The sequence below is a fragment of the Augochlora pura genome, chromosome 1 (genome assembly GCF_028453695.1).
Source record: "Augochlora pura isolate Apur16 chromosome 1, APUR_v2.2.1, whole genome shotgun sequence".
NCBI lineage: Eukaryota > Metazoa > Arthropoda > Insecta > Hymenoptera > Halictidae > Augochlora > Augochlora pura.
Genome location: NC_135772.1, coordinates 2,397,109 through 2,414,807, shown reverse-complemented (window position 1 = coordinate 2,414,807; position 17,699 = coordinate 2,397,109). Strand labels below are relative to the sequence as shown.

Genomic DNA, 17,699 nt, shown 5'->3' with positions numbered 1-17,699 from the left:
CTCGAAACAATTTTAACTGTAAATTTAGAATAACTTCTCTGGCTCAGAGTATTTTTATTTTATGCAACAAAGTGCACTTTGATTCTTTCAAATGACAGGGATGATAAAATTGATTGATGTAAATGTAACAAAAAGCTATTTATTATACTAACACTTAATTACAAAAAAATAGAATTTACAAATTTTATTTTTTAAATAGTAATTTAAATCTAAATCGCATGGCAGATGTTAGCCGAAAGTCCTAAGCTCGAAAGTAGCCGGCTAGGTACTCGTCATAAAGAATACTATAGTCCGTGTCATAAAGAATACTAATGCTGGGCACTAACAGTGATTGTGAAGAAAATAGTCCGGCAAGGGGTTAAAGCGGCACGCACCCTGGCCAGCCTTTATTTCCTCACAATCAAATGATATTCGTTCATCGTCGCGTTGTGCAAATGAAAAATTCTATAAAAGGCGGATCAATTAAAAAACAACGAAATCCCTTAAAAGACCCGGCGCCGAGCGAAAATGCTACGGAACGCGGTGTTTGCGTTTTTTGCCTGTCGCGACGATTTTGTCACGAATGCAGAAAATCCTGCGACCGTTCTCGCGGGGTTGAACCACGGTGGTGGAACGGGTCGAGAGGGATGAGGAGGAGGAGGAGGAGGACCAGGGGTCGAGGGGGCGCGAGGATCCGGAGGGTGGCAGAGGCGGGCCGAGAGAATCGCGGCGCAGCCTCGGAGGTTTTTGAAATAGCGGCGCAACGGTGCATCGCCGGTCCCGGCTGCAAAAAAGGAAAGAAAATCGGAGCTCTGCAGGTGTAACGCCCGCAGCGACCGGGTGATAAAATGCGCGCGGACTTTCGATGCAACGGCGGTTCGGACGGGGGGTGGGGTGGGGCTAGGGTGGAGGGGGAACGGGGAGAAGAAACCTTTCGCGATGCCCCGGGCTCGATAAAAAATGCAGTGATCACGTTTCGACAGAGACTTCGGAATCTTCAATCTGCCTGCGCTTCTTCTGATTCTCCCGGCTCCGGCGCGCGCGCGAGCGAGCGCGTTGTTCACGCTTCGAGGGTGTCGTTTCGGCGAGGAACATAAGGCGAGACACCGGGCCGATGCTTTCTATTTTTACCGCACCCTTGTGCAGGCGCAGTGGATTCAGAATTCGATGCAGAATTATTTATATATAATTAAATGATTATAGAATATTACAATTAATATAGAATTGTTATAATTAATAACTTCTCTACTTTACAGTATTTCCATTTTACATTCATAAAAAAAATGTCCAATTTTATATAAAATCGATTCTTGTAACTCGCACCAACAATTATTTAAGCCTATACCTTGTTACTATAAAAATTATTTTAATAAATTATAGAACAATTTTTATGGTGCCCAGAGTTATCATTCGAAAACAATTAACTCGCCATTTTTTTTTTCTTAAATTAGTTATTTATCGTCGTTTTTTCATAAAAAAAATATCCAATTTTATATAAAATCGATTCTTGTAACTCACAGCAACAATTATTTACGCCTATACCTTGTTACTATAAAAATTATTTTAATAAATTATAGAACAATTTTTATGGTGCCCAGAGTTATCATTCGAAAACAATTAACTCGCCATTTTTTTTTTCTTAAATTAGTTATTTATCATCGTTTTTTCGTAAGAAAAATATCCAATTTTATATAAAATCGATTCTTGTAACTCACAGCAACAATTATTTACGCCTATACCTTGTTACTATAAAAATTATTTTAATAAATTATAGAACAATTTATTTATCGTCGCATCAACCACAGATGGGTTATTAGCAACGTTCCTCGCGATTGTTCATCGAAACGCGTACCCTTTTTTCTCTGTGTACGCGCGCGAAAAAGAACCAAATGGTACACAGTTTGGCGTGGCCGATTTAATATTCGCCGCGAACTCGAACATTTCCAATTACCGGCGGCCATTCGTTCCCTTCTGAATTGAATTTTCCCCGCGCGTTGTAATGGCGAAACAACCGTGTCCGGTAATACACAGCCGGAGAGTTACGGTCGCGGGCGAAACTGCCGCGCGGGCCGGAGGATACGCAGGTGCTATTGTTCTCAATTAAAAGTTAAGTTGATAACCGGGCCCTGATTTGTTAATTTGAAAATGTGATTACGCCACGCGCTCGGTAATCGGGGGATACCCCGCTACAACACTGAATCAGGTTTATACGTCGCGGATATGCATTTAACGCGTATTCGAGATCTCGAAAATTCGTTTTCGTCGACCGTTTGCCGGATTATGGTATAGTAATTTCTACGGCTTTTTTAAACGATGACTTCAAGTTCTATTTTTTGATAAAAATCGACGATGTTTGTTTTCTATGTTTTTACCTTTTTGTTACCATATTTCAATTTTTATATCACCATTTTTTTATATTTTTGTTACCATATTTCAATTTTTATATCACCATTTTTTTATTTTTTTATTACCATATTTCAATTTTTATATTGCCGTAATCAATTTTTATATCGCCATATTTTTATTTTATATAAAGAGGCTTGTGTAGGTCAAAAGCATTGCGTATAATATAGCAACGAAACGACGAAGAGTATGGCCGGTTAAATGGGTCAGAAATGACCCAAAAGGGACTTCATTACTAGTTTATTTCTTGTGATTAATTTTTATAATTTATATAAGAATAATAGTAATTTCAAACTCATTCATTTCATGACTTTATTACTACTGTATTAATAATTATATACATATATTATATTCTAGTTATATACGAATTCTAATTATATACGTATATTACATTCTGATTATATATATATGTATTATATTCCAATTATATTACCTATATTATATTCTAATAACATTGCATATTATGATATATTGTGTGTCATGTGTGATATGATATAGTTTATTACATGTGATATGACACGGCTTATTATATGTAATATGATATGAGTTATTATATGTGAAATAATAGACATATACTATGTTATATTATGTTACATATATTACTATAATTTATTATAATAAAAGGATCTATAAGGGTCTTTAACTAAAATTATTTCAAACGAAATTTAAGTGGTTTTAGTTAACAATTTTACGTTTTAAAATCGAATCCATAAAAACACTGATCCGCTTATGGCGAAAAATCATTGGTTCATAAAATATATTTTAGAATCTCTTCACACAATTTTCTACATATTAACAAAATCTAAAACAATTTTTAAATCAATGATTTTTTACAATAGACGCCTTAGTACTTCTACGAGCATCAAACCTATAGAACCGTTCTATTTAACGAAAATACGAAAGCAGCTATAGTACAATATACAGTACAATTACAGTAACTTATACAGTACTTACAGTAACTAATATATTGCTTAAAAAGAGCAACAATTATCTAGCAAAGTGGACACCAAATAAAATCCACCTAAACCACAGTATAAATCACCATACCATCATCATCTTACCAATTTATCATTATCAACGCGTCCCCTCTTAAATAAATGCTTTTCTCCTCTCATTTACAAACCTTCCATTCTTCAACCCCATTCCCAACAAATTAAAAAATTAAACCGTCGAACCACTTAGAGTGAACCATGGCACAGTCTCCGACCCATCAAAGAGTTAAAATTCACTTCGACGAAGAAAATATGGAAATGGCGTCTCAGAATTCAGCGTTCGCCGATTGCTTTTCGATTCTCGAAATCAGAGTTCCCAATACGGGGGCACATGGCAGAGAAGTTCCGTATCCCGTAGAGACCATCCGAAATCGCGAAGTTGGTAGAAGAAGGGCATAGGGAAACAAGGTCGATCAATTCGCCGCTGCGCGAGCGGAGAGCTTCGAATCCGAGATCCTGGATCCCGCATCGAGTCGAACTCAAGGAACGAGGCACGGGGCTCCCTCTATAAGTGCGCGTTTCCGATTTTTTTTTTTTGGTGAACGCAAATCGATGCTTTCTTATCTTCTCAGCTGCCAGTGATTTTGAGGCGGTCGCGCTATTCCTTAGAAGCGGAAAGACGCGCGCGAGCCCACGCGGCCGGCCATCATTCGACGACACGCTTGAAACGAGCACACGTCGCGGTGCTCGAGTTATCAACAACAGGTGGCTCGCAAGTAAGTGGACACTGATTTTTCACGTCCGCGTCAGAACCCGTGAAAATGTGATCAATCTAACGTTACGGCGTCGACCCGGAATCGTCGCGAGCCGATAAAACTCCTTCGAGATGGCGTAAGCCGCTCGGGATTTTCCGGCCTCCGCCGCGTTTCAGAAATCGTATATTCTATTAAAGAGCACTTAAAGCGAAGTTACGTTTGACAAATTGACTGTCGGGCAAACTGAACGCTTTAACCCTTTAGTTACAGTGTTCCTCGCAGTTTGTAGAAATTTCGCAATTTCCAGGAATTCTTCGGTTGCTATAGTCTCGTAAAAGAAACGGAAAATTAATGTTTATTCTTATATTTTATTTTTATTCGTTTTCGTTTCATTTGGATGGTAGAGTATCGATGAGAAGGGGTTGGAATTTCATTGCAATTTTAAGAAAACTAGTTACTATAGAGTCTTTGGTTATTGGATATTTTTATTTATTTATTCCGTTTATTTTTTGATAAAATAGTTTAATGTTTCTCAATTTGTTTAAGTTAACTAATACGCCTGATAAGGTAATAAAGGGTGCTCTTTTTAGGAAGATGCGTAACGTTATGATTATGGTCACAGTCATTTCTAATTTGCTGTCTTCTTCCTCTGTCCTTTAACTCTTCACACATTAATACGAGAACTACCGAGCATGTAACATTTGACAAGTATATGAGTCATTGGAAGTGGGAATGGTGTGAGTAAAAGAGTTAATTTATGGGTGACGAAATTAGAGATTAGATGTTCTGGGAAATGCAATGACGTAAGGAATTGTTACAAGTCTTTTATGAGAGTCAGTTTCGAGCTTGAATTTTAAGAAATCAGGTCAAATATTGAATTAAGTGATAATAATAATAATAATATATTGATAAGAATAATAATATTATAATAATAACATTATATTAGTAATAACTATATATTAATAATACTATATTAATAATAATGATATATTGGTAATAATAGTCACAATATTAAATAATATCGAATCAACCAGGCAAAAAATGATTTTACACCATTTTCTCTTTAAATGACTCATACACTGTCTCAGAACAATGAACAATTGGACTCATATCACACTACTTCTGCTTATAATGCACGATCGAACAATAAAGTGTATTTTAAAAAAATGGTAATAAAAATATGGTTACAATTTTTGTAATTGTAATAGAAACAATCGGGGACCAGTATTTAGTTTCACCTAATCCTGCAATTCTAGTGTTTAGTATAGTATAGTATTAATCATGATGTAACGAGGTCGTAAAATTGTTTATATGAATTTTATATGTTGATGCATGAAGTAAATTAATTATTAAGTTCATAAGATGTTGTTCTTCTTTTGCAGAAATAGAGTCAGTATTTTATACGAGTTTCGCGAATTTAGGATAACATGTTATTTTATACGTATTTAATAAAATTATGCACTATGTAAAATTGTTTTTACGCGAAAATAATTTACGTATACTAATATAGTAGTGTACTAATACAATAGTTTACTAATACAATAATATATTAATACAATAGTGTACTAATACAATAGTACACTAATATAATAGTATACTGATACCATAGTATGCTAATACAATAATATATTAATATAATATTATACTATTACAATAGTACACTAATATAATAGTATACTGATAGCATAGTATGCTAATGCAATAATATATTAATATAATACCATACTAATATAATAATATATCAATACAATAGTATACTAATATAATAATATATTAATATAATAGTATACTAAATACAATAGTATTACAACTGTATATTACTGTATGTTCTAATATAATATTATACTAAAACAATTGTATACTAACGTAATATTGTAGTATACTAAAATATCAGTGCACAGTTATTCTAAATAATTCTTAACAATAAAAGTAATTGTTAAATGTAATTATTAAATGTAATTACCTTTGCAAAAAGGTATAGTTGTACAGTGGTCTCCAAAAATATCTGAACATCAAAATCTGCCAATCTTCAAAACATTTGTTGCTATCTAATATTTTTTGAAATTAATAATATAATGTACCTCGTGGTGACTTTGTAAAAATAAAATAATCGAAGAAAAAATATACTGTATCAAAATTTCGTATTCGATATTAGCTGTTTTATGCAAAGCTCATTTTACAGAGGAGCAATCAGATGATCAATATTGCCAATGATCGAACGTTCTCTCTCTCCATATCATTGCGGTTTGTCAATAAATAATGGCAGCATCGATAGTACGTAGCGACAATATTTATGCAGAATATTGTCAGTACGATGCATTGAAGTATTGTCAATTCAATATATATATATATTGAAGTATCGTCAATACGGTATATTGAAATATTGTCAATATCATATTGACAATGTGTGCCGATCATTGAAGAGTCGCTTTACACCTGTAGTGATGCAGGGAACCTCGAAATATTGACAACATGTACAGTGTGTTATAAATGTACGCATTCGGACACCTTTTAAAACTGAATAACTTTCATTAAAAATCGAATAGATGGCTCGAATTATTTGTAGATATTTGGAGGACCAATTAACTAGACAATTATTAAAATACTTTATTTTTCATTTCGTTATTATTAAAAATGAGGTGGTATTTATTTTTAAATATATTTCAGTGATAAATATATTTATATCGCTATATTGTGAACTAGTTCCTTTAATATTTCAAAAGAATTCAATTTATTTAAATTAGTTCCCAAAAAGGTTATATTGTTGCAAGAAGTGTTCGAATACTTTTTTTCACACACTGTACATTCGAGCTTTGCTTATTGATTTCAAAGTTAAAAATAAATAAGTCCAAGATCAAAATTATCCATAAATCCAGAATTAATACAGTCACTGTGTGATGCAATTATTTATTACATATAGTTATATAACAGAATTTATTGTTCACTATTGTAAAGTGATTATTGAAAGGAGACCAATGAGATCCAGAGTTTTTACAAGGAAAAGTTGCATTTCAGGCCACTGTGCAACGCATAAAAATTATTGCAATCGAGATTTACTTTAACAATTTCCATAGTTATATATATAATTATATATTGCTATATTTATATATAAATAACTATAGTTCTATATATTTTTTTTGTAGTTTTATGTATAATAACAACTGTGGATTTGTTGTATAAAATACGATCAACTTTTAAATAACATGTTATCCAAATTAGCAAATATATTAGTTGAAAATGATCGACCTCGTTAAATCATAGCAATTGCTATATCATCCAGCTCACACTATACTTCCAAAAACACTTAACCTACTCAAAACATCCCCCATGAATAACTTTAACACTAGAACTACTATATAATCGCCATCATATCATTATTATAAGTCTATTTATTCTCACATACTTCGCAATTGAACAGCACAAAATATTAACAATCAACTAACATTCTCATCTCTCTTCGTCATTCTCTGAATCAGACAATTTTCTTATTCGGTATTTCTAGTGTTAACACGTTCGCGGACAGTCAACATTTACACAAGAGACAAGCACATATTATTTTTAACCCATTCATAAATAAATAAAATTAAAATTCTAAAGAATTTTATTTCATTATATTTTGTCTTGGTATATTATACTTTAACCCTATGCGGCTGTATGTATATTCTCTGTTATCTAAGCTATTTATTTAATTCTTTTACTATTTTTATATATATACAATAATATAAAATTGAGATATATTATTGTGTTTAATATATCTAAACATTAAGAAAGAATTGACAAATTTTATTAATCCTACTTTTTATTGTATTAAAATACTTGACAATTTTTTAAATCTAAACCCGATTGTTGCAACAATTATTTTGGAATGAAATAGAATAATTTTAGTGGTGCCTCGAGTGTCACCACTCGAATACAAAGGGTTAATAACGAGTATAAACTCAATACAACTGCAAAGGGTTAACATCCACATCCTCGCACACACGATTAAACTAGTCTCCTATCAATCTAACCCATCAATCACAGTAAACGCTACACCGTCCACGAACGTGTTAAAGTTTCGATTGTTCGACACTCACTGTATCCCACTGAACGTTCACCCAACAGACACCCCAGCACGACCACCGTAGTGTTCCCGCAGTAGTCCAGCCGACGCTTGCGTTCCTCCGTCAATCATCGCAATAAGAAAAAAGAACAAAAAGTCGCAAAAAAAAAGAAAACAGTCACAGAAAAATACAAACAACAACAACAAATACAACAACAGTCACGAAATTTGTGGAGGTTCGGCACGGAACGAGGAACACCAAAACGAGGATTTTTCCCTTGTGAGCGCAGCTCCGCCAGCACGAGCGCAACGACCGAAACTCCGGGCTGCTTGTCGAAGTGCAGCAAGTGCCTGGACGACATGAGGCTGATGCAGAGACTGGCGGTTAGCGGATTGTTGTCCGTCATACTGATCGTCCTACTGACGGGCACGTTCGTGACCCGTCGCAGCCTGGTGAACATGGTCGATCGCGGCGTGGCGCCGGAAGAGCGCAGCGAGCCGGTGAACCCGACCTGGGTGCTGCACAACACGGTGCCCGGACCCGGCTCGGACGAGCTCAAAAACGAAGACAAGGATCGACGGCCCGAACCCGCGAACAGACAGTCGGAACCGTCCGCGGTCGGGCCGCCGCCGATCCCCGTGCCCGCCCCGTACGCCATTAGACCGCCTAATCCGCCCCTGGACGATGTGACTAATCAGCGCCGCGAGAAGATCAAAGAGGTAAGCGGCTCTATATCGTTTCTCTACAAGCGCGCGCGCGCGCGGATCTACTACCGCGTTCCCGATGATGGTGATTACCTGTGCGTGATCGCAGCCGTGCCGTGACCGGACCACTCTCTGTTACGGTCTGTTTTCTGGTAGGTTTTTAGAACGTTTCCGTGGAAGCCGAGCCCGGGTCTTTAAATAACGGGAGGACGATACGTTTGAAATTGTTCGCGAAGGTCTTTTAGCTAGGCGTGGAAGATTATCATGATACTGGAATATTATCTGGAAGCCATTTTAACTGTAATTCTAAAAAAATTTTCCAACATGTAGCATTTCCATTTTATAAAGTAAAGAGGTTATGTTCGATTGATATTGAATCCCGTAACTCATACAACATCAGTTATAATTTTAATAATTTTTGAAATTTAATTTTTCATAATATAAACATTATTTCGGAGCGTGCCGTAACAATTTTAGCTCGAGTGCAAAGGGTTAACCCTCTTAGTGCCGGAGAAAAGCGCTTTATACTTGTGCCTTTGTTATTTATGTAATTTCCAATGAATATCGAAAAATTCGCGTCACTGTTTCGTTCTCAATTTCGTCCTTAATACACTGCTTTTTCAATTATGTAGATATTGCTTTTCGTTTGGTTTTTACGAGCCTGTTTCCAAAGCCTGGTAACACCGTGTAATTTGGCTACCCGGTGCAACCTAAAACGCGAATGCATTCTCGCAGAAGTCACCGAAACGATCAATATCCTGCCATCTGTTGTCGTTTTCCAGGAGCTGCTATCGAACTGTAGTCGGTATATATGGGGAACTATAAGCGATGATTTTTATAGTCGGTTATGTTAATATTCTGAACTAGTGCAAGCATAGCGGAATAAATTTGTGAATGTTATAAAATGGAAAACTGATTTCGAAAGTGAATTTTTCAGTGATTTTTATGAGAATTTCGCAGTGATTTTTAGAACGATTTTTGCAGCGAATTTTGGGGTGAATTTTGCAGCGTGTGCAGCGAATTTTTCAGTGTACAATGCAGTGAATTTTGCAGTAATTTTGACACAGAATTTTGCAATGAATAATACAGTTCTAGCACGTGACAAAACTGAAGCAAATAACAATTTAAAAGAAATGAGAAATACAGGTATTCAGCGATTATATTTCTTCAGTACACCCGGTATATAATTTTCCAATCCAGGACATTAAAATCGAATCTGACCATTGTAACAAAATATATTGTTTCACCAACGAATATTAATTTCCTACGAAAAATATTAATTATAAATCCGTCGATGTTTCATTGTTGCTAAGATAAACTAAACTAAGATATTAAAATCGAACCTGGCCACACGAATCTAACCATTACAACAATTTTTATAATATTTTTTAATATTGATTTAATATTTATTGTTTAACCGACAAATAATAATTTCCTACCATAAAAATTAATACTAAATTCGTCGGTGTATGTTGCATTTATTACGTTCGAATTCTCTACTCGACTTAGAATTTCGCTCGACAATGGTTGAAATAATAACGTTAACCCGTTCCCCGAATTTACGGAATCGACTTGACGATAAATCCATCGCACAATAGCGTGGAGAGAGAGAGAGAGAGAGAGAGAGAGAGAGAGCACGCGATATGGGTGAAACGATAATCGATCGGATGAAGTAGATTTGCAGAAAATAGAGACGCGGAATAGAAACGGTGGAGGAGAGAGGGGGGGGGGGGGGGGTAGAAAGGACGGTGGAGAAGCCGGCTTACAAAGAGATAATCGTGCCAACAGAGTTCCCGAGTAGACTTAATGTGATTGACTCATTATCGCTTCGGATCTCTTGCTCCTCAAACGACATTATCACCAATACCCAGTTTACTGCTCTCCCCCGCTAAATTAATTACGCGAAAATGGCGGAGGCATTTCGAGTTCTACTACGGCGGAGAGGGTGGATGGGGGTGGGGGCAAAGTTTAACGTATTAGCGGCGCCGCCGCCCCTTTCCCGACATTGGAATTCCGTCAATTAATTCCCTACCCGGCCCCCGTCGATGATACCGCAACATCGTTTCGTTTCACCTGACACTGATCCACCTTTTATATTTAATATATTGGATTATTCAATGAATTCCCTTCTTTTTCTTTTTTTCATTTTTATAATACGCGAAATAATATTTCAATTCGATTTAGAAAGTTTTCGGAAAGATTTAATGCTCTGTCTTTGCATAATTTGTCAATACTTTTTAGGGGAGGACTGTAACATCTTTTTTAGTTTGACAATTTGGAAAATAATTTTCTAACTTTTCAGATTAATATTGTAAATGTAATATAGGGTAATGCGAATATATAAAGGGTTAATATACGACGATAAAGGGTTAATATACTATAATAATATAAGGGTTAATATAATATGTAATCCTGCATTTGAAAATGGTCGTTAAAACAAATTTTGACACATGAAAAAGTATAAATAATATATGCAAAATTTGAATACAGTCGAATATTTTAATGATTTTATTTAATTACTAAATATAATTATGTTTCGTTATTTTTTATTCGGCTTTGTCTCTATTACTTTCGAACTATATAGATATCGCCATTAAATACGATGGATGATACAGGATCTGACAAGGGGGAACGTGTCGAATCAATAATCCGTGCACACCACCGATTTTGATGAAATTTTCATGAGAGCTAGTTTTTGGAAAAATATTCGACAGCTATCTTTTACAATTGATTGATCATGAAAAAGAGAAGATAGCGTTTCAAGATAGATAAAAAAGTATATTTCAAAGGGTGTTTCTATTTTTTCATGGGGGATGATGGTCGATAAAATATGTAAAATATTTGTTAAATTTTATAAATCATATATTCATCTAAGGCACCGTCATTTTATTTAAAAACGTTTAATATCATATTTCATATTAATGAAAAATGAAATCTTATTTTAAATATTTTAAATAAATGTTTACACGCTTTTAGAAGTAATTCATAAATCTCATAAATCATACATTCACCTAAGACACTGTCATTTAATTTAAAAACGTTTGATACTATTTCTAAAATAATAAAACACTTTTACAGTAAAATAATAATCAAGGAATGGAAGCTTTAAAATGTTTAACATTTTAAAATTAAATCATACTTATTAACTAGTAGTTGAAATGAAATATATAGTATACTCAATTCGTGCTGCCGTCGAATTAGATGTATTTCTATACTTCATATCTGCTGACTGTTTTAAAATAATTAAATTAAATTCTCCTCATAGCTAATAATCAATAATTCAATAGGTTAATGAAATTAGAAATTCTCGTCACGAATTAGGCAACGAATAATCATTTTTATCGTATAATACTTACTTAAACTTCGAAAAAGTCTTCTACGATAGCTCGAGGCTGTGTTACGCTGTCGCGAGCTCTGATCAACTTTACGAGTTCCATAATTATTAAAAATCAAAGTTTGAAAAGTTGTCCAGTTAGTTCTCGATGCAACGTGATTCGTTTCGTACAAAATTCATGACAGCATAAAGTACCCTCGAGCTAAGAAAAAAAAGGTCTATGTCTTGCATTTTTCAATAAAAAGTATAACACAATTATGGCACACTGTTTATTTAACACTATTTTCAGGTTAAGTGTCAGGAGACACATTTTACTGTTTTATATATAATATTATTTTTGCCAATGTGGCTGAAGGACTTCTTTTAAGTGATATTGATTTTTAATGAATATTATTTTCTATATTCTGTGATTTCTATGTAATTGTTTTTGAATGTTGCTATAGTTATCACAAATTAATTCGGTTAATTGTATGGTATAAAATATTGATAAAAATAGCGTTATATTAAAATGGTAAGAATATGTCTACATGAGTGTTTAAATTAATATAGTATAGTTTGTTATAGTATACTGGTATATTATACTGTATTTGTATACTGTACTATACTGGTACACGATACTTTATTAGTAGACTACACTATACTATTATACTGTGCTATATCAGTATACTATACTAATACCTCAGTATATTATTGGGTTTATTTTAAAATCATTTTCCCCTGTAATATACTATAATAATACATAATATTATATAACTATAATAATATACAGTATTATACAACTGTTATAATCCCTGTAATACACTATATCATTATACTATGCCATATCAGTATACTGTAATATACTAGATCATTATACTATACCATATGAGTATACTGTAATATATTATATCATTATACCGTAATATACTCTATCAGTACACTATGCCGTATAAGTGTACTGTAATATACTATATAATTATACTATGTCATATTATTAAACTGTAATACACTCTATTAGTATACTGTAATATACTAAATATATTACGCTATATACCATATGAATTGACTTAACAAAACCTGGTCATAAAGATTAAATTTTTCGCCAGACAAAACCTAATCACATGAAATAAAACAGAATCAGATTTGCATTATATTCACTAGTCTTTCCTTGACCTTACCTACGGGACACCCGGTACACACGGAACCGAAGGAGAACAGAAAGGGGGGCGCGAGGAGGTAACCCTATTCAGAGACCGTCGTTCATTCACAGATCAGAGAATGAGATTCGCGTTGGAAGAGAGCGCGGGGGTGGTGGTGGTGGTGGTGTCGGTTTCCCGTCAAAGAATAATTCACGCTATTAGTCTGGGGAGCTGTGGTACAATACAACTCGATCCACGACAATAAACAAAGACATAATTATCGGGGGAGGGGGGCCTTTGCCGGGTCGTCGACGGCGGAGAATTCCGCGGACGTCTTGTCGTTTTACCCTCCACCTCAAAGTCTTCTTTCTTCTTCTTCGCAGGGAACACCTTGGCCCATCCATCGCAGTCAATCTGTACAATAAGTAGGTTTCTCAGACCTCGTTGCACTCATTCGAGCTGTTTCATCCCCTCCCCCATCTTCCTCTCTCTCTTTCTCTCTCTCTCTCTCTCTCTCTCTTTCTCTCTACCTCTACCTCTCTGTCTCTCTCTTTCTTTCTCTAGTTCTGTCTTTATATATTTGTCTCTCTCTGGCTCTATGTCTTTGTCTCTCTCTGGCTCTATGTCTTTGTCTCCCTCTGGTTCTATCTCTGAATTTGTCTCTCTCATTGGCTCTTTGGCTTTGTCTCCCTCTTTCTTTCTCTAACTGTGTCTCTCTATATTTGTCTCCCTATCTTACTCTCTCTCTCTCTCGAGCTCGAGCTCTATGTCTTTGTCCCTCTCTTGCTCTATATCTGTGTCTTTGTCTCTCTCTTCCTCTCTCTAGCTCTGTGTTTTTATCTCTCTCTAGCTCTGTGTCTTCGTCTCTCTCTTCCTCTCACTGGCTCTCTCTCTCTCTCTCTCTCTATCTTTCTCTCTCCCCCCCCCCCCCCCTCCCTCCCCCTCCCCCTCTCTTTCCCTTTCCCCCCCCCCCCCCCCCATCTCCGTGCGCGCGCGTTGTCAGCCGTCCAAGGCACAGAATTCCGTGTCTCGCCCTTCTGCTACGCTCCCATGGTGTTACTTCCTCTCACACCCCGCATGACCAAGCCTGAATAGCATGTTCAACGTGCTCCAAGAACACTGAACGATAGTCGTCTTCTACATCTAAAGAGAGCTGCGAGGATTTTAGAGAATTCACCCTCATCTGCGGAAATAGCTGTTTCGTACTTAGTGGAGACAACAATTGCCTAACATTTCTTCTTGCAGCAGGGAATTCAACTATTTTAGGAGCTGGAATTGTTGGTGCTGTTAATATAGATTTATATATGGCTGGTAGCCAGTATTATACATATATTATAGTAGCCACTATTATGTATATAGTATATTATACTATATGAATTATAATATATAGCATATTTTATTTATAGTATATATTATATACTATGTAGTATATTGTAATATATTTATATACGTATGCATAATATACTTATACACGTACATATAATATATTATGGTATATATAATATACTATAGATAGGAATATAATATATTAACCCTTTGCACTCGAGTGGCAAATTTAAGGCACCATTAAAATTATTCCTTTACATTCCAAAATAATCTTTACACTAACAAAATTTGTATTTAAAATATTTTAAGGTTATGTCACGTTAGTTCGAACCACAAGAATCAATTACATAAGCATAAAATGCACTTTGTTATACAAAATGGAAATAGTATTAACCAGAGAAAATTATTCTAGATTTTTACAATAATATCAAATTGTTTCGAGTGCAAAGGGTTAACGTATATACAGGGTGTACCAAAATTATTCCACCTCCGTGAAATGATAGGTTCCTGAGGCCATTTCGAATAACCTTTTCCTTTGCGAAAATGCAATCCGCGGCTTTGTTAACGAGTTATCAATGAAAAAACAGTAGCGAATGAGAGGCGAGCGCGCGAAATTCGAACTTTCCGCTACGCGCGTATATTTCTAATATATATTACTAATTTATTACATATATATTTAATATATAGGGTGCTCCGAAATTATGTCACTTATACCACAGAAAATGAGGGGTTCCCAAAGTCATTTTTAGTAACATTTTTCCGCGGAATTGTTTACGAGTTATTAGCAAAAAAACTAGGTGAACTAAAAATGAAAGATATGAATAGCCTAAGCAGCGTTTAGCATCTTGCGTTTAAGGCTTCTCTCGATGCTCAGGGAATGGGTCAGACAAGTATTATATGAGAAGTCTTACTTACTGTGCGGCCAATGGAAATATCGTGGAAATTGTTCAAGATAATAAACATAATTGGTTTACCTAACGAGGTATGCAGGAGAAGCCTATTTAAAATACTGGTATTAATAGGAAGCATGAAACAGTGTCAATAGGAGAAAATAAAATGGTAGCGAACTCTGGAAATTTAAATAAATTAGAATAGTCCAGCATTTTATTTAATTGTGATTATTAATAAGTAAAGAAGCAGACCATTATAGCATAATAATGACAATGTTGATGTATTAGATGGAAATTATTAATAATTCACTACTTACTCTTCTATTTATTTTATTAATTTTTCTGCTGCGTTTTTTTGCATTGATTTTTTCTTTTAACAATGCTATTATTCTATGACCGACTTCTTTTTTTTGTTGTTGCAGCTTCCGCAACTTATTTTTTATTTTTACTAATCGTATTAAAATCTTATTTTTAACTTCTTATGTATAAAATCTTACTTTTAATTTCTTGTCTATAAAACCTTATTTTTAATTTCTTATTTATAAAACTTTATTTCTAATTTCTTATCCATAAAATCATATTTCCAACCTCCCATTTCATCCCCGAAACCCAATTTTCATTTCCAGCTGTCGCAATAAAAAATTCCACCCCATACACACATAGAAACAAAGACCAAATTTAAAGAAGAAAAACCAAGATTAAATAGTTCAATATTCTCGAGCCAATTGCGCGCGTTTCTGTTATTGTTTGTTCACGGTCAAAGTGGCCGGTAAATTCCGTAGAAATTGTAATTTAATTTCGGCTCCGGTTCGTCTAATGGAAACGCTATTTTTACGATCGCGAGATATAATTAGTTTTGTAATTGAATCACGGCGAATATAGTCGCGCGCGCGAGTCCGCCGCAGAGCAGCACCGTATATACCAGCTACCAGTTGCGAAATGTTCAAGCAGAGTTAAGGTATATCGCTCGTTCCGAACGAAGCAATTTGCTCTCGCGAGCGGACTCGCATAATTCGCGAAATGGGCAAACCGCGTTTCGCGGCGGAACACTCGATTCAGCTGTTCACCTTTCATTTCGCGCGTCCGTTCCCTTCGCCTTACGATCGCGTACACACGTAATTGGCTGTGTAAAACAATTGTCAAGATCGCGTTCCTTCTTTTCGTTTTGACAATTCACATTGACAATTGGTAGTGTGTGTGTGTGTGTATGTAGTCAATTAGTTAAATAATTAAATAATAGAAGCTCAATTTAGTTTGCATAGTTATTTTAAATACAGTTGATAGAATATTATGATATGGATATGGCAATTATATTGTTATTTGTTATATAAAATTATACTGTTTAAATAATTTGGTTAATTTCGTTGAAAGTATTGTAACGAGTCACGTATTAATTATTATATATTTGTATATTATATGGTATTATATGTTTCTATATTATATAGCATTATATATTTAAATATTAATATATGATATATGAGTATATAATACTATATAATATAGAAATATATAACACTATATAATATTCAAATATACCATATAAATTATAAGTTATTATATTTTACTACATACACTATAGATAACGTTTTGCATTAGCACACCAAACGGCACAAAATATACAGCTTTCTCTCGAACCTAGAAATAAGGAAATCGACATAGTTAAAACATTCTAAATTGCCACTTAAACTTATTTCCTTATTTTCGATTGAATTGACATTTTTCATTAATATACCGGGTGACGTGAAACGCGTACAAAAAGGTAAAGCATACAATGATATCTGAGATTCGACGATGAATCGAGGCGAGTAGGCGTATTAATGCCGATACTGAATAAAACGAAGCAACGATATACTCTCCTTTGAGGAGCCCTCGAGAAGATCGATTGTCCCTGATCGTTTGTTATTCACACGCGTCCGAGGGATTTCATTTCTCATTTTAACAATCGCGCGATCGTAACACCGCAGAGATCAGTTTTTGATTTACCTAAGATTTATTATACCATCGCGAATGTTTCCATTTCTTATTGTCATTGCGAGATCGTGATTCGTGTACAGTGATTCTCAAAAGTATTTTCGATATACCTTTTCGGTTTAAATAACTTTTCGCTAAAATTAGGCCAACGTTTATTTATGGTTCGTGATGTTAAAAGAAAATTATTGTAATAGACAAGGACTAAGAGATTTTTATTAGAGATTATAATTATTGAGAATGGATA

General features: G+C 34.7%; 1 protein-coding gene across 1 annotated transcript in view; it reads left to right on the top strand.

Moving 5' to 3' along the window:
- Positions 1-3,948: 3,948 nt before the first annotated feature.
- Positions 3,949-17,699, top strand: part of LOC144468649 (mannosyl-oligosaccharide 1,2-alpha-mannosidase IB-like) — a 94,470-nt gene continuing 80,719 nt past the window's right edge. The window contains exons 1-2 of the mRNA XM_078178268.1: positions 3,949-4,090; positions 8,174-8,831. Coding sequence (XP_078034394.1) covers positions 8,472-8,831 — 360 coding nt within the window. The 5' untranslated portion in view covers positions 3,949-4,090; positions 8,174-8,471. The remainder of the gene's footprint in view (positions 4,091-8,173; positions 8,832-17,699) is intronic.